The 19,382-nt window shown below is 35.9% G+C and overlaps 1 protein-coding gene across 1 annotated transcript in view; it reads left to right on the forward strand.

Moving 5' to 3' along the window:
• CNTN1 (contactin 1) overlaps positions 1-18,399 on the forward strand; it is a 313,544-nt gene extending 295,145 nt beyond the window's left edge. Inside the window, exon 25 of the mRNA XM_053661968.1 lies at positions 18,109-18,399. Within this exon, the coding sequence (XP_053517943.1) occupies positions 18,109-18,185 (77 nt within the window). The 3' untranslated portion in view covers positions 18,186-18,399. The remainder of the gene's footprint in view (positions 1-18,108) is intronic.
• The last annotated feature ends 983 nt before the right edge of the window (positions 18,400-19,382 follow it).

Below are 19,382 nucleotides of genomic sequence, written 5' to 3' on the forward strand. Positions count from 1 at the left end.
ACCACTTCAAGTCCTGTATAATTTATCATTGACTTTCATCTCTAAAGCAAACCACCAGTCTTGGTCACATGGCCATTAAGCAGGAAGAAAGAAGGGTGTTATAAATCACAGGGGACCCACTCAGTAGGACCCTTGGCCCAGAGGAGATGCCTCAAAGTAAAGATGTACCTGGAAGTTGTGAATTCTTTGGATATCAACATCTGTGTAGATGATTCTACCAATGCCCTGGCCTCTTTTTTTAAAGATTTTATTTATTTATTTTTAGAGAGAGAGAAAGGGAGGGATAAAGAGAGGGAGGGAGACATGAATGTGTGGTTGCCTCTCATACATCTCCCACTGTGGACCTGGTCCACAACCCAGGTATGTGTCCCAACTAGGAATCAAACCAGGGACCCCTTGGTTTGAAGGCCTGCACTCAATGCACTGAGCCACGACAACCAGGGCTGCCCTGGCCTCTTAATTCCTTTCCTAATGACCTTGTCCCCTGCCCTGCCTCAGCCACCCACCGGTGATCACAATCTAGACAGAGGGTCACAGAATTTAGTGTAAACTGGAACTCGAGAGATCCCTAAAATTTCAATGAGATGAAAAAGGCACTGTAATTTTTTCTAATTTCTAACTGAAATAGATTACATTCCTCAAATGTAAATTAAAGCAACAAATCGCCATCACTAATTATAATCACAGATATTCTCATATGTCAGCTGTTTTAATATCACTTCTTCAAAAATATATTTATTACATCTGAAGTTAATTATTATTTAATTACTAATATGCACCCAATTTTTATGGATTAATAAGCTATCTTTGTTTTGTTGCTATTTATACAAATGTATTTCAATATAATTGATTTCCTTTTAATTCCATACATTGTATTTTATGCTTGTGAAAGCATTATTTTCAGTATTCTTAGAGATTCACAGACAACGAAGGCATTATAATACACAGAGAGTAAAAATCCTTGCAAATCTTTATATTACTAATAAATTTTAAAAATTTAAATTTTCATTATAAGATTCTATTTTCATACTGCTAACTCTTACCTTTCCCATTTATTCCTTCAAATCTCCTCCTAACTCTATTTTCACCCTCTCTCACCTAGACCTACCATTGATCTGATCCTGTTGATTTTCCAGTGTCCTGCAAAATTGGATTTCTCTAATTAAGATGCCTATAATATTCCTATATATTTGTATATATTTGATTATTTATATGCTTTGAATATTTAGCATAAGTATATTCTGTTCTTTAGATGTAAAATCAGAATAATAGTATTTACCTTTTATGTAATATATGATGAATAAATTATGACCTGTTTTCGTGAGTAGTAAATGATGAGTAAGTTCTTACTATTATTGTAATACATAAACTAATTAAAACCTGTTTTCATGTACCTTAAATGTTGCCACCCAATTCCAAATGAAAGCATGATTGCAAGAGCTAATACTCTATATCAATGTTTTAAAATATTTTTCATTATTGTCTCCCTAAAAAGCCTTTTTACATATTTTTCCCATAGCACCTGCTGCCACCCATGAAATTTTAATATCACATACACATTGCATATCTGTTTATGTTCTGTAACCCTCTGGAGATACAAAAACATTGTAATATCACCCCATAAAAACAAATTTTCACCTCTTTGGGGGTCCCTTTACCCCTGTGAAGAATGTGTGCTCTATGGATATAGCCCCTTCCATCTGTTTCCAGGAGATACAATCGATTTCATGAATTGATCGATCCAACACTTCAGTGAGCTGTGTTTTTAAAAGACATTGTTTTACACCTCGTAGAATTAATGTTTACGAAGTTGTAGTTTGGTGTCATGATATTGGCTTGTACGGAGAAGCATTATTTTTTTTTAAGTACAAAAACAAAAAACCTATTATACAAAATCTACCATCATATTATTCCATGATCATTTAGGATAAATTTCACTGTACTACATAGCACTCTCCCTTTAAAGAATGATGACTGAAAACCCTCTCAAGGAGGGCTGACCCCTAAGCCACGCTAATGAATAAATATTTAAATAAAATATTTTGGTATTTATATTAAATTCATATTCTTGAAATTCCTGTACACTGTTTAATGGAGATCTTGTTAGTGGAAGGACAAGCAGGAGGACCACTCTGTTCAAATTGTAGAAACAGTCACCTCCTCAACACCACCGCCACCCAACACACACGCACACACACACTCAGGAAAACAAAATGCATATAGTTACATCAAGCCATTCTCTCTTAGGCACCTTAGATGTTATGTTACTTACTGGAGCATCCTTAATAGGAACTTTATTCTTCATACATACGTGCTCTAACTAGGTTATCAATATCTTCCTTTAATTGAGTGCTTTCCTTTAAAAAAAACCTGGGTTGGAAAAAGGGAAGAAGAAAAACAACCCCTCTGGTAAATATGCTTTTCTAATTTGTTGAACTTCCAGGACTGTGTTAGCATCCATTAGGGATTGCTATTTTGGCTACCTGCCCAGCTAGACTGTCCCTTATCCTGCATCCATTCTCTGGTCTCAGGACAGGACAGGAGATGGGCTTTCCTTAAGCACATTATTTGTTGTTATCTTTTGGATAGTGAACTTAATGACTGATCTATTTGCATTGCCTGGCCAAAGCTCATAGCCATATGTCAACATATCTCTCAACAAATATATAGACCATTATATGTATTTAATTAAGAATAATGTGATATAGGTAAAGTACTTTTTAAATGTGCCTGGAACATCATAGACACTTGATAAATATTAGTGTTATTAGTTGTAGCATTAGTTGATGATGTTGCTGTTTGAGTATAATTATCTTTTAGCTTTGTCTCAATTTTCCTAAACTTATTTTTCTTCTGCTTTATTTTCTTCTTTTCTCCACTCTTATAATTTATGTATCTTTGCAAACTATCTCAAAGCCTTTTTAGAATGAGGTAGCACATAACTATTTAGTTACATAAGTAAATTTTTATAATTTATTCTCCAAAGAACCTGGCAAAGCATCTTGATTCAATATTTATTTTTTAAATTAAACTAGCAAAAAAGTTATTTAAAAAATATTAAGGTATTAAACGTCTCAAAGACTTAGATCATAAATATCTTAAGAACATGTATTGACCCTCAAGAACTATAAGACACACATATCAGATTTCCAATATATGCTTTATGATTAAAATATAAACTAAAAAGAAAAATTTAAATATATAAAGCCATAAAGAATGCATCCTAAAATGTGAGAGCCAATAAAATCTAAAGAGAAAATGTTTTAAATTAATAAAAATTGACACAATTAAAAAGTGATTATATATTTAGTAGAATAATTTTCATGGCAGATGGAGAGCTGGCATATGAGATTCTAAGATTACAAAGAGTTTATAACCTAAGAAGAAACCAACATACTGCAAATTGTATTAAGAGACAGAATTGAAAATAGAAAATAATGGATGCTCTTTATTAAGTGATTATTTGAAATTATGTTATGTTTTTAAGTATCTACTATTCTTCTTGGAAGAAGGTTTACTTGACTGAAATTTGAAATTAATAAAATAAATAATAAATAAATAATAAATTATGCTGGTAATTATAGCAACAATTTGGCGGATGAATAAGACGTCACAGATAAGAGTAAATTCAATGTTATAAATATTTTATAGGACATATTTGATTATAGGGCATGCTTGATTTGATTTCTCTGTAAAGTAAAAAGTATTGTCAATGCCTACTATTCCAGAATATGTATTTTTCCTGAAACATAAGATGTATGAGGCAAAACTGGCTAGACAAAAGATGGAAAATCACAGTGAGAATATGATCAGAGACATTTTATAAGAGGAAAATTCATCTGAATCAAAGATAAAATATCAAGAGCACAATTATATAGTCAAATTAAACTACTATCTAAGTATGTTCCTTTAAAGGAGTAGCTTCATTTTCCTGGTCCAAGATTATATTCAAAACACCTTTTCAGCAATCCCTGCAGAAAGCAAGAAAGCTGGTACATCTCACACCTTCATTACGAGAACTCTCACAAGAGAAAAAATAGTAAAGATTTAGTGTGCCTCTAAAATCTCTTGGTGGACTCTATTTTCTTTTTGATCTGCATTATCAAATGCAGCCATCTATGGCTAATAAACAAAGTCATTCTCAGAATATAGAATACCAATTAAAAACCTTGTTTGCTCACTTATGAATTGAGCATTTTAGTGGATGTAGATGATTGTTTAATTTTGAGCTTATACATGGGGGATTTTATAGGGAAACTAATTTCTTTTATTACTTTCTCTCAGGAATGGTATTTCTGGGACATGCGTAGAGAAATGGAGATCATGGGTGGAGCTGAGGCAGAAGGGGAAAAAAATCCAAATCAGTGAGTGAAATGAAAAACAGATTCTGACCATTAGTTCAACTCATTCAATAAAAAATGTACTGAACACTGATCATGTTAAGTAAGTCTCAGCCCCTGGAAGTTTGAAGCTAAATAAAAACATGGTTTCTTGTCAAGAAGCCCTAAACTCATTGGAGATTAGGACAGGTGGAAAAATATTTGCAGCACATGTGTTAAGTGTTGTAGAAACAAGCACTGAGGAGGAAGTAATTGTTTTACAGAATGACACTTTTGATGAATTTGTAAGATCAGGAATTTTTCAGGCATAAGAAGGGACAGAAGGGCATTCCAGCTGAGGATGTCATGTGAACTTTGAGTATACGTGCAGCTTGCATCTCACTCAGCGAATCCAGGATACAGGTTTCCAAAAGGAGAGTGGGGAAGATATAATTGGGGTACAGGTTACAGTCAGACTGTAAAAATGGGGCACATTGAATCTGCGGTTTTCATTTTTTTCATATTACACTTTTTCTTGTGTTTGAATAAGAGGTGATGAGGTCCTGAGTTTCTAAAGCAGAAGCAGTAGTGAGAGTGGAGCAGAGGGATCCTGGATTCATATTGGAGATCGAATCCATTGTACTTGGTGACCCAGTTGGTACATTGCATGCAAGAGAGTGAATGCATTTTAAATGCATTGACTTTGCATTTTCTGTTGTGAATAATTAAGTGCAAAGTGACATCATTAACTGAATTAACTAATGTAGAAGCATGGGCAAATGTTATTAAAATAGTGATAGAAACCTGGCGGGCACAGGGAGAGAGAAGGCATCCTGTGATAAAATCTGAAGGACTCCAACCTAGAAAAACCAGGTAAGGTAAACAGATAGACGCAGTAAGGCATAATATGGTCCAAGTAAGGCATAATATGTCGAAAATGAAGCATTGCTCTAAATTTCTTTCTGAATTTTATATTTCTCTCAGTGTTTATGTAATTTCAAACATATTAGCATGTCATTATAAAGTAACATCTAAAAGTTCCTTTGTATAAAATATGTTGTCAAGAGACACAAAGGCACAAGACACACGTTCTGAGGAGGGAAGAGGGCATGACTCCCAACATTTTATCACGGAGTGACTAGAAGTCTGGTGGTACTGGTAGAAATACAGGTTTTGAAAGAAGTTTAGTTTTCATTCACTTTTTGGAAATTAGCCTTGTTCAGTATAAACAAAATGGTTTCTTACGGAATTTCTCAGAATTCCTGGTAGTTAGCAAGGAGTAACTACTCTCTTGATTTTTTTTAAACAAACTTCTTGCAGAAGTGATGAAAGCCAATTTTTTTCCACTTGTTTGAGCCCAAGAAGAATTTGAAAGGAACTTAAAATTTCAGGATTTAGCACCATGAAAATAAGACTAGGAATGAGCTTTTAGGTAAGAAAATAAATTCTGAAAAATATATAAACAGAGCCAAGGAAATTCCATGCAAATCCTTTCCAAGTGATTGGAATCATTTTTATATCTTCCGAATGCAAAGCTGAACAAGCACAAACTCTTAAAAGTTCTTCAGAAAGATCGGTGTTGTGTTCCAGTCAGTCACTCCTTACACACTCCCAACTACTATTCAAAGAGCTGAGGAATAGTTTCACCTGTGGAAGTAAAAAAGAAGAGATTCGTTGGGTTATGGTCTTCTATTAAGAAGACCTGCTGAGCTTCCAGGAGTTCAGTGTCTTTTAAGAACTTCGAGTGCATGTGGAAACACAGTGAGGGACCAATTAATCCTTGTTGACAGATGGATGTCACTGAACCCTGCAGTAAGCCCCCGAGGTCTGAACAAATGAGTTCAGGGACATAGTAGGAAGAAAAACCTCAAATACTGAAACATTGCCTGAAACAAGTGAGTCACTCATTTGTTATAGCCCTGAAGCAAAGATGAATCAAGAAAGATCAAATAAAACGTTTCCCCCATTTTTACCCCAGGAAATCTTCCAAGTTAGTTGTGTCTCCGAATTACCACGTGAAACCAGAGAGGGACTAGGATCAATCCTTAGCTTTGGTAGTTCGGGAGGTATTTAGATACTGGTGGTAACTTCCAACTCTCAACTAGTCGTATTAAGGAAGATTGGATTACTGCATTCTCTAACTGTATCAAGAGATATTTATGAAGCACCAGGGCAGAGAAAATAGAACTGGGCTTATAATCAGGTTTGAATCTAATTCTCAATTTTGGTTTATACTAGGTGGGAAAATGTGAGCTGTAGGACCCTAATCCATAAATGAGGACAACAATACATGCTTCAACTGTATATTATAAGAATTAAGCAAACTAATATGTTGCAAACTTTCCTGGACAGAGTGGGCACCTGATAAATGATAAAAATAAAAAAATCATTAGGCAGATATTTGTGGATGATGTGGTATGGGCCAGACTGTACAGAAAACTTATAAGTGAATTAAATACTTCAAAAACTATCTCCTTTTTATTATTCTCCTAGCATCACTATTTATATTTAAACTTTGCAATTTTCCTCATTGTTAGGTGAAGATTTTATTTAAAAAGAGAATCAGAGATAAATTTAAAATTGAAATGGATCTGCATATATACTTTGATAAAAGCAGCATCTGAAATAGAAGTCATCCTCAGTCAGGCCAGTCCCTTGAATGGCTGCCACTAACTAGACTCCCACAAGGAGGTACATGAACTGGATGCAACTGTCAAGTTGGGGCTCATTGTACCGATTGACAGGTTTTTTGGTGTCATCCCCATAGCTCCCAATTCTTGAAGGGCCTGCCGTTCTAAGGAAAATAAAAAAAACAATATACCTATCTTTTCCTAGGACTAGGAATTAATTTCTCTCACAAATATTGGCACTAAAAATAGGCATGCAAATGCATACCTTCTAAAAATATGTCATCTTTCCTATAATTTTAGGGATGCCCATACAAAAAGACCCTCTATGAATGAATAGTTACGACATTCAGTCACAGGATAGGGTAGGCCTTTTAGATTTCATTGTTTCACTTGGAAATAAACATTTTGCCCCACCACTACCTTGAACATGGGTATTAAAATCAGAAAAAGATTAATTATTCAAATGTATGTAAAAGAACAGAGAAGAACCCACTGGGCTTGGTGGGAAGATATATCTGCTTGCTTCCCTTAATTTGAATTTTTTTATTAGATATAATAAGTTTAAGGAAAACTGACTGTCACAACCAGTTAGACTTACTCTTACCTTTTATTGTCAATATTTCAAACTACCAGCTGGTCTCCCCAGAAGCATAAAGAGACAAGGCTATGAAAGAAGTGAGTGTGTCTGTGTGGGAGATGGGCAAGATGATGGTCACAGTCCTTTTTCATTTCCAAGTATAGCCAGGGCACCATGTATCTGTCACTCCTAAAAATGTCTGGAAAGTCTTAGTCACAGATGTCTTCAACTGGTCCCTCAAGCCCGGGACTAAAGAGGGCTTCTTCCTTAGCATGAGACATACACAAACTTTAACTTTCTTTCTGTCTCTAATCATTTTTTTGCCTCAAAAACTGGGGGAAAGCAAAGTGAGGGCAGTGAGAGAAATAATTTAATACTGTGTTTTTTGTTTGTTTGTTTTTTTTTTTAGTATGACCACTTAGGATGGGCATTTGAAGTCCCTTCTCTGTGACTTTACTCAGGGTTGAGAGAAACTGATTTTGGTGGTAGTGTGATATATTCCACAAAGCTGAGGCTATCCATGTAAAGAAGGGTCTGTCAAACAGCTATATCCAAAGCCAATGCAAAGACAATCTAGTTGGCTCTGGTTGTCTGTGAATTAATCACAAGTAAAGAACTGGCATGTTATTTGTTAAAGATTTTGTTTAAGATGAGAAAAAAATAAATCCACAAAACCCATTAAATGTATGTTAGCTGTTTTATAGAACAGGATCCAAATTCTGAGGTCTGGGTTCCTTCTGTTCCCCTCCCCTACCCCCCAACCCCCAGGCCCAGTATATTCTTACTAAGTATTCGCTAAAGAGGTATTTTTAAAATGAACAAACTGAATTTTTTAATTCAAAGTCGCAATTATTCAATAGCTTTTTTCTTTTTTAAAAAATATATTTTATTGATTATGCCATTACAATTGTCCTATTCCCTCCCTTCATTCCCCTCCACCCTGCACACCCCCTTCCCCACCATTCCCCCCCTTTAGTTTATGTCCATGTGTCACAAGTTCTTTAGATTCTATATTTCCCATACTATTCTTGCCCTCCCTCTATTTATTTTCTATCTACCATCTATGCTACTTATTTTCTGTACCTTCTCCCCCTTCTCCTCCTCCCACTCTCCTGTTGTTAACCCTCCATGTGATCTCCATTTCTATGGTTTCACTCCTGATTTAGTTGTTCTCTTAGATTGCTTTTTTTTTAGTTGTGGTTGTTAATAACTGTGAGTTTGCTGTCCTTTCACTGTTCATCTTTTTATCTTCTTTTTCTTAGATAAGTCCCTTTAACATTTCATATAATAAGGGCTTGGTGATGATGAACTTCTTGAACTTGACCTTATCTGAGAAGCTCTTTATCTGCCCTTCCATACTAAATGAAAGCTTTGCTGGACAGAGCAATCTTGGATGTACAATAACTTTTAACTATGTATTTTAAGCATTTAAATTCAATTCTCACACACACCCTGCTATGTAAGTATTATGCTCTTCATTTTACAGATAAAGCAATGAAGGCTCTAAGAGGTTAAGTATCTTGTGAGAGGTCACACACTCAAGTGAGGGCAACAGAATGCAAATAAAATTATTTCCAACCTCAAATCTCATGCTCTTGTGAAGCATCGCTTTGCATTTCCAACGAAGTAAGTGAGCCAATTATAAAAGTCCTTATGTTTATAGTCTCATCTTGCCCCCAAATAATGTTATTTGAGTATGTGTGAGCATGTGTGAGCATGTGCTTGTTGGCCAATAGGCAGTTAGAAGTTACTTTTACATTTTCCTGCAAATAATTGGTCTTTACTCTATTGGAAATGCTTTCTCCATTTTCAAAGAGGAATGCATTCTGGCAATGTAGCATTTTGTGAGAGGGAAAGGGCCAGAGTCAACAGTCAGGAATGAACACAACTTCTGGGATAAGCTGCCAGCAAACCATTAACCCCTGGCCAAAAAGAAATCTATTTTATTTGGCATATGAGTTCATAATTGCCAAACAAATAGGAGCAACAAGATTAGTGGGTTTCACCAGATTGAAAAACCCATCAAAACCACTATCACTTATAGGATCATGCTTTCAATATATATTTATAAAGTAATATCAACTTTGATTATCATAAATAAGGGGAAATATAACAAATATGTTTGCAAATTTTATGGCTCAGCGTTTGATGTTCTTAAATACATATGGTTTGCTTAAAAGCAGAGAGTCATGTCCATAGTAGGAACCTAAGATTTAGAACATTGAACCCTATCATTTTACAGAAGGAAAATCCACATCCATGACAAGTTAAATAGCCAAAGATCACACCAGCTTCAGAGTCACATCTTGAGTCCAAATATTCTCTTTTGCCCAAAGTTATGCAACTAGCTATTGAAACTGGGAGTAGGTCTTAAGTGGTTTTTTTCTTCTTAATTCTTGATATAATTTAGCATTTTGCTATCTCAAAGAGGTTTATGGAGAAAAAAATATCAAAATCAAAGTAAACTGGTACATACACAGACAATATGATAAAATAGGTATCCAAAAGCAAAAAAAAATATGTAAATTTGCTGTGTAACAGCTTTCAATGTTTAATTCATCTCTTTAATTCCCTCAATGCTGTTTTCTCATAAGACTTAGGTTGTTCAATCACAAATTCTTCTATCACAGTGATTTCAAGAACTTCAAGGTTCGGAAATTCTCATTTGTACTTCAGGGTCTGTGTAACAAAACATAGTCTTAAAATCTCTATTTCCCAATTTCTGTTACAAACATCAGTGGCAAGAAATAGTCCTCATGAAGGGTTGGCTAAAAGTTAGGAAAGCTGCTTATTCCAATTTCTCTTATTTTAGCAAAATTGAGTCCTAAGCATCTAGTCAGAGTCTTCAAACTCCTCCACAGGAAAAAAAATGAACATATACTCATACATGCAATATTTTGTACATAATTTCAGGAAGGTATTAAACCACTGAAATCTCTCTTAGGGTCAGTTGATTTTATATATATAAAGAACTTCTGTTTTTAACTTGTTTAAAATTTTATTATAGAGAATTTCAAACACACCCAAGAGTAGACAAGAATAGACAGAGTAATATAGTGAACCTCCTTGTATACACTACCCAACCCCAACAGTCATTAGTCTCAGGCTAATTCTACACCATTTCTAACTTAATTTGTCCTTAAATCAAGGTAGACCATCAGATTCATAAAAGATACGAATCTTATATGAATAAGATTCATATAAGGCCCCCGAGCGGCTTTCACCAGATTACCTTTAGGTATGATTATAATTTTGAAATGCCTTGATGAATACTTGAACTGACCCCTAAAAGGAATTTGCTTTTGTATTCTTTATAAATTTGTTGAGGAAGTTATCCACTCCATACTGCCCCACCCCTTCCCAGTGCTCAGTGTTCGAACATACACGCTTCCCTAAACAATTTCTTTGGAATTATTTTATGAATACTATGAATCCTGTAATTGAACAGTTTTTATTATAGATTTTCGTTGGTAGTTTTTTTTCTAAAAAGCTGCTGTACCTCAAAGGTCGAACTGATTTTATCCTCTGATTTTTCCTTTGTTTTCTTCCCCAGAAATTCTTAAAATCAGTTGGGGTAAATGACCATGACTTCATTTTGTCAAAGGCAGGTAGTTAGTTAATACTTGTAGTAATTGATATAAAATTGAAAACTGTTTCAGAATTCTTCCCAAGAGACCTATTTGAAGCAAATCCAACTAACTTTCTGAAAAGACACCTCTTTTAATTTTTCATAGCATTAGACAACTCATGAAAATAATTTGGCTATATAACTTAAAGGAAAGTTTAACATTAACCTTACTGAATTGCAGGAGTTTTATTACAAATTCTATGCCAATTTCCAAGAAAGTAAAGCTTTTCTACTTTATAAGTCTGTATATTTTACACCTTGACTCTATTCTATAAATTCAGTGGATAATGTATAGACAGATTAAAAAATGAGGTGGAATTTAGGGGGGGAAATCATACAAGAAAAAATATGAAAGTAAGAAGAAACACTACAAGATGAAAATTCCCAAAATTAATTAACCAGTAAAAATTCTAATATTGTGTTTTGTCTTGGACATTTTGTAAAATCCCAGTAGCCAAGACACATTTTTTAATATTTGTTTTTGCCTCAATGGCTTCCTGTTTTCAGGTAAGTGTTAAGTTCTGCATGAACACTGGAGTGCATGGATTGTTAAAACTATCTTTGTCTGAAAATCCATCCATGCTTTATGTGTAAGTATGTCATAGGAAGAAAGCGTACTCTCCTTTAACCTTTGCTTTCATGCATTTCTGTCCCAAATGGATGAAAATAAGTACCATTTTCTCACCTCGTCCTCAACAATTGAGTGAGGAAGCACACACAATTAAATAATTTGCTGAAGGTATACTTTCATAACATTAACTCAGAATTCCCAATTGGTTAGGCTAAGTCCAAAAACAAAGCTTTTAACCTCTACTTTACCATTTTTTCAGTCTAAATTCTTATGACTGAATCAATTTCTAAAATGACAAATTCTAAATAGACCTCTACAACTACAGTCAGAAATACCAATCTTGTAAGATCAAGCCACAGTACTTGATTACACTTCTTAGCTTGTTTTTCTTTATGTAATAATCATATCTGCTTAAATTCCAGATCTTAAAGTAAATACAAACATACATATTTGTACATTCTACCAAAGAAAGTTAGTTTCTAGTCTTACACATTCTAATGCTGCATCTATCATGAGTAGTTCTCAGTGATCACTCATAAAAACGGATCCTGTACTTTGAGTAATTTGCAGAAATGTTCTTCAAGTTTTCAGTAGCTAAATAGATCAATTGCTTTTCTTATCTTGATTAGCCTCAAGCAATTGAGGAAAGCAAGTTAGAGAGGTTGTGAATAATGCCGGTGAGTAATTGCATGAAGCACTTTTCTAATTATCACAAAAAACATTTTCCGAAGTTGTAGACAGAACAGCATGTTCTTATGACATGCCTCTTGGCAAAAAGCTTGCTATGGTCAACAAATTTGGGAGACTAGGATTATTATCTTGCTTTTGCTGATTCTCAGTGTGCATCTGGACTTTTTAGTTAAAATGTACTTTCTCTTTTTTCTCAGAATCCCTCTTTGCTCCTGAATCCACACAGACCTTTGATTGTGGAGAATACTGTAGAAAGTACCTGAGATCAGAATGAAAATTGACATATCCTTAAGTGACCCTACCTCCTTGGCCACAGGAATTGGTGGAGATATAGGAAACTCTTCCAAGCTAGTTCAATCATAGAAATTCATTAATTCAGCCATAGTGATTGGCCTGTGGGTGGGTTGTGACCCAGAATTTACAAATCAGAATCTTTTCTTGATAATTTTCCCACTAGAGTTGGGTTAAAAGATATCATCTCTTTGATCTTGAGAATATATGATTGTAAGCTTGGTGCTCTTGTGTATCTGGAGAAGTTAGTCTGAGAGTATGAAGCAATATGCAAAGGAGGAAGAGATGAAAGTCAGATACATGGAAGACACAGGTGTTCATTAACTTTCTCTGGTTGTCCCAAAGTGGCACAACATCAGCTCTTGCTTCAGTTGGATTTCAGTCACTGAAAGCAAAGATCTCAACTACGATGCCCCAGAGGAGATAACACTTGAGCTAGACTACTACAGAAAAGTTCCCTGTGCCCAGCATCAATAGGTGAAAGGACATTTGGAAATGTTTGTAATCTAAGAGGACATAATGTGTGATTGGGAAAAGGTAAATAGATATGTATTTCTGATGTAATTTATGTTCAGGGAACATCTGTTTTGGTTATTGTTTTTACTTTGCTTTTTATCCAACTACTTTTCAAAGAATAGTTGGATAAAAAACAAGGTCTATAACAACAGACAAACTTCAAATGTATTATGAATTTCTACACTTATGGAAGTTTTCTACTAGTCATGCATTTACTGAAGTGACCTCCATGAAACATCTATTTTTAAAACTTGACAAGCAGAGCCCCACATGTTGCATGGATGCTGGGCTTTGGGGAAGGACTGGTACCCCCAGGAAGCGAAAGCCTGGTGGCTTCCTGCCACAGACCCATATTTGAATAAAGCATTCCCTCTCCCTCCTAGTTCAGTAATTGGCTTCCACATACAGTGGCTTCTGAGGAAATGTTTTACTGCCAAAATATATATAAGGACCACCAATGGACAGCTTCTCAATTCTCACAATAAAGCTACGGGATAGTCTCATTATCTCCATTTTATAGTTGAAGGAACTAAGGCATAAAAGCATGCTCAAGATTACCTAGGCAATAGAAGGCAGAGGCAGAACTTGAACTTTATTTTCTCTGTTTGAGCCCACAGCCACATGGTATTATCCCCAGTTAACCCTTACACTCCTGCAGTGACAGTGGCCTGCCTACTGATCCTCATATTTTCCCATTTGTTCCGTTGAAATCTAAGCAGCCAAAGTCCAAGTGCATCCCTGTAGTCTGACAGGTAGTCAGAATACCTGTAATTGACTGGATGCAGGACGGAAATACACTCCAGAGCATTCGTGAAACACTACTCAACTGGAAAGGAAAAGCATCTTCCGGAAGTCTTGCTGAACAATTCAGAGGAGTGTCCAAGGGAAGCAGTGATCAATCAGTTCTGTTTCTGAGGTGGGGGTAGGAGAAGCAGGAATTAACTAGGGCTAGGGGCCACAAGGAGGGGAGGGCAGTTAATGATTGAGTATTCCTAGAAATGGATGGAAGAGTAGAGAAGGCCCAGGGCATCACAGATGGTAACAGCACTAGCCACTCAGCGAAGGGGTCAGTAGGGCATCGTCCACCTGCCATGTAACCCTGGAAGCGTCTCTGGTGAAGTTGGCTTTTTCTATGTCTGTCATACTAAACTGACCAAAGACAGGCAGCTCTGTTCTTTTTTCCATCTAAGCTGACTTTTACTTTCAGCTCCAGACGGAATTTTACTCTTTCACTTCCCTGAACTCGCTGCTCTCCCAGTAGAAGTTTTATTGCACTCAAGCATTTTCAACAACAAACATCCACTGATACATACCTACTATATCTAATATGTAGTCAGCATACCTCTAGGCAGCAGGGACTCAATCATCACCTCGAAACACCGTCTTTCCTCCACCCAGAGCCAGTTATACACTTTGAAAGAATCCAGAGTAACGTCTGAGCAAGACAAGGTGGGGGACCCCTGGGCTGAACAGTAAAATAAATGTCTTTCTGATGTTATGGATTTTGAATATTATCTCTCTGCTGGGTAGGGGGACAACTGCTATTTCCAAAAACATGAATGGGAATGGGTAACTCATGCCTTGCCCCAGGTCCCTGGAAGTTAGGTTATGCTATGGAGAGAGTATAAAATATTTAAAAATATCAAGTTTTCTACTGCAGGTCCCAGTGGTGTCCTTCACCTTCTTCCTCAATCCTCTTGTCCCACCCCTTAGCTTTCTCTCCCGCCTTGTGCCTCCAGTTGGAAGAATTGTTCATATTATAATAGTATGAGTTGAGCATTCACTGCATGCTGAATTTAGTCAGCACAGCTAAAACTATGATTTGGGTGTGTTCCCTGCCCTGAAGTTGTTCACAGTCTAGAGATTTTAATAAATATGAACACAAAAGGGGACATGACTAGGGTAAGGCTACAAGTATTGTGGCATCATCAGCAACAGCAAAAAGCTAGGAATTTGGATTGGACCACGGTGTCCAGATGGAAGCCTCAAAATAGGTATTTGTTTTACGAAACTACCCAGAGCAGTGTTCAACTTATTGTAAAACACAGAGATTGTTAAACACTGCCAACATTGAATTGAAGTTTTGCTTCTCAATATGTACCTCCCTGTATGAGGAATCTCTCCTGAAGGAAATAAGCCTGGGCAGTTTTAAAAAAATCAAGATAATCCAGTGGAAGAAATATAATATTCTAAATTGGCTTTACAGTTGTTCCAACAGGGAAAAATGATTCACCGGATTGATGATTTTTTTCATGTTTAACGTTCAGTAAGTATGTGAAAAGTAAAATATGTATTTACTACCTACCACGTGAGTACAGAAATTATTTTTGCCAGTAGAGTTGTGATATACATTTTGTTAGATATAAAACCAATATATGTATATTGAAAGTCCCTCAAGAATATAGGGATCTTACATATAAAATGACTTTAAATAGTAATTCAGTTAGGTCTCTAATTTGTATTTGGAATGCGGAAGAGAACTGAAGAAGAAGACCACAATTACATAAGCTTGAGCCATTAGAGAAATTAAATATAACACACATAAACATGAAGAGCTGATTTAAAATAACTCAAATACCCTGATGCTGAAGCCACAAACTACAAAATTGTGTTTGGTTTTCTTACTAACACCAAAACTTCAGAGTGGTGCTCACACCAGTGGACCTTCTGTAGCCATATTCTGTGTGTACGGAGGCGGCCCGTACACTCAGGCGAGTACAAGAAAGGGGATGCATGGCCAATGTCATTTGTGGTCAAAGGACAGAGCATTGCTGAGACTCTGCAGTCACCCTCAGACAAAGGTTTTCAGGTCAGATCATTTGAATTAGGTCAAATATTGAAAAAGTGATTTTTTTCTTTTATTTTTGCTTGTGATTGAGGTTTATTATTTATGATCTATCAGAATAAAATAATGTGTGGAGTGTGGCAAATTTTTAATGTATCTATGTAGCAAAATAGGAGGATAGAAAATACTACCACAAAACAAAAACTCTTTGAAACAGTGTAGGTGCTGAGCCTTCGCCGGTGCCATTTATTTTCCTTCCATGCCTTTGCCTTGACACATTAAGTGCAGGGTGTCACATCTTTATACCTTTCTAGAACTGGTGCTTTCCACAGCTCTCTGCAGCAAGTGGCAGAGAGGTACAGAGTATGGCTGTTGGAGCCAGGCCGACCTGAGATCTAGTCCTAGCTCAGATGGGCCTTGGCCATGAACAAATCATTTTACCTAAATTCTGAGTTACATAATCTATAAAATTGGGATAACAAGACCCTCCATTCTAGGCTGGGGTATTACCGTCGAAATGCATACAAAGGCCAGTGTAGTGTCTGTCTCATGGCTGTATAACAGTAACTAGGAGCTCTCATCGTCATTACTAGTGTCGTTGTTATTGGTCACGTTAGTGCAGCATCTGCGTTAACAAGGCCATAAGCAGCTACTTGAGGAGTGTTTATCTCTCCCTTCCAGTTCTGCCCTCACTTTTTGATCTTTACTGTCTTGCTTATTCCTAAGAACCACTTTATCTGTGCCTGATAGTGATTTCCATGTAGCACCGAATGCTGCTAAGAGGGCAATAGTGGAATCCATGAGTGTGGATAGACAGACACAATCATCTTCTGCCACATGGGAGACATGCATGTGCTTCTAATGACCAGAGATTAAAGACAAATACCCCTAATCTTCCTGAATATAAGAGGAATATTTCCCCAAAAAGGTGCATTAGGCCATTGCGAACATGGTAAATAATAAAGATTTAACCTATTTATAAACTTCCAAAGTTTGGCACAAATTTGTTATGTTTACAAGCTATTGACTGTAGTTTTTAGCCCATCCCTATCGCAGTAGTGTGTTCATTGAAGTTGGTGCCTAATAGGCGTGGAGGGTGGAAAGGGATAGCAGGCCTGCTCGGCCCCACTGTTCATCCCTTTCTCGAGCCTTCCAGTGTGGGTAGGTCCTATGCCCATTGTCTGACCACAGGAAAAACCCTTCTCGATGTAATTATTAGCCAAAGATGTAACAAGTCCATAGCCTATTACATCATTTCTATTTTTTTATCTTTACCTAAGGACATGCTTATTGATTTTAGAGAGAGAGGAAGGGAGGGAGAAAGAGAGAGAAAGCAAAACTTTGATATTTCAGATGTAAGAGGAAAACATCCATTGTTTGGTTGCCTCTTGTATGCGCCCTGACTGGGAACTGAACCCACAACCTAAGTATGTACCCTGACCAGTAATCAAACCCCCAGACTTTCAGTTTATGGGACGATGTTCCAACCACCTGAGCCACACTGACCAGGGCACATCATTTTTGTTTTGAATTCACAGCATAATATCTCAAGTAAATTATTCCTTAAATTTGAGTAGATGACTTACAATAATCCAAAATATTTTCCTGAAATCATTGTTTATATGCATCTAAATATCTTAAAACCATTGGGATATGAAGTTAGACCCGATCTATTTGTAATAATTATAACTATCCCAGATAACATTATTAGTATTTTTGCTGTCATCTCTTTATCTTATTTTTTACCATGTCACATAGATTTTTTTTTACTTATTTATATTTGTTTCATGATCTGTCACCTTCTGTTAGGAATTTGGGACTGCTAGCTCATAGGAAAAGCATAAACATTTGTGATCTTATCACCTTTATATAAGCATATTGTATACACAGATCACATGTGCCACTCAAAATCCTTCATCAGATATTTCTGTTTTTCTTAAATGATCTAACAATAGAGAAGCTTTTTTGTTTGTTTGTTTTGTTTTCAAAGAACTACTTGGTTTTCAGGCCTGTGTAATCTGGCTTTCCCCAAAGCTGGGTAAATGAGCAATGGTAACTCTCATCAATGAATTATTATCCACATTTTTGGTTTACTTTGTAGGTACATCCACCCTATTACCAAGTCTTCTCGGCTTACTGCTGCCTGCCGTGGGCACCCTTGTGCACTTGGAATTCTGAATGTGGTGTGACAGCTGCTGTTCCCGACCCAGCTCACAGGACACCCTTCCTCCCTGCAGTGACTACAGTTTCTTCCAATTCCTGCGGCTCCATCCTAAGCCAAATAAATTATTCTTTAACAAACTATCCAAGTAATGTACAACACGTGTTATGACTGAGGCATTCAGGAACCCCTTCATCCAAAAGAATAAACTTTGAAATGGATATAAAATGATTTTTAACTCGTTCCAATATGCCTTATAAACCACTTAACCTGATTCTGTGACAGTTGCATGAATTAATCCAATGGGACAAGTTACAGTGTTCAGTTCCATAGGCTGTAGAGTGAAAGTAAAATCACCATACACAGGTGCTTTAAATTTAATAACCAGTTGTGAAATCTAATAGAGGTTGAAATGTTGATTGTATGTGGTAAGTGTAAGAGTAATACAGTCTCTTGTACTATCCTCTCTGTTTTGGGTCCTGCATATTTTTGAATGGCCCCTATCATTCATGACATTTTTAGTTTTCTTCAAAAATAGTAGTGGGTAACTGAAACAACTTACTATAAATTCTGTTACCAAACCACTTTACTGAATGAGTTGAAAGATTCTGAATGTTAAAAACCAAATTCTAGAACTTACTATCAGTATTCTAATTTTGAAAGTAATTTTATAAATATTTGATTTTCAGAATCAGCAATACTTTTAAGTTAGTTTTTTAATAGTAAACTTAACAAACCATATGAAGTTTTTTTTTTACTTTTGTATTGTACTCTGAAATTATTTTATGCTTTTCTTATCATCAGTTTGAAACTTCAAAAATCACAGCTCTTATCTAGAGTGGTATCATATTGCTGTATTCATTCATACATAGAATGATGAATTTTGAAAAGTAGAGTGCTTCCATTTTTTAATCAGAATATGACAGTCTTTGTACAGGTAGGGATAAATGACAGTTAAGTAAATATCAGAATTACATAATAATACTCTAATGTCTTGGTTTTTGTGCTTCATTTTTAAGTAAAATCCTATCTTTATTGAAGGTGTGGTATCAAGAAATCACCTGTAGGTTGGAAAAACTACAGTATTTCTTATTTTTTAAAATTGAGTTTTCAGCTCCCTTCTCATTTCAATGCAATACTGAAAACTGGCTAAAAATACCAAACCAGTATGTTGCTAATGGTACTTGGAAGAGTATGCAGAAGTGAAAGGCCAG

This window comes from Artibeus jamaicensis, unplaced genomic scaffold (assembly GCF_021234435.1).
Source record: "Artibeus jamaicensis isolate MK-2021 breed Jamaican fruit bat unplaced genomic scaffold, CSHL_Jam_final contig_233, whole genome shotgun sequence".
Lineage (NCBI taxonomy): Eukaryota > Metazoa > Chordata > Mammalia > Chiroptera > Phyllostomidae > Artibeus > Artibeus jamaicensis.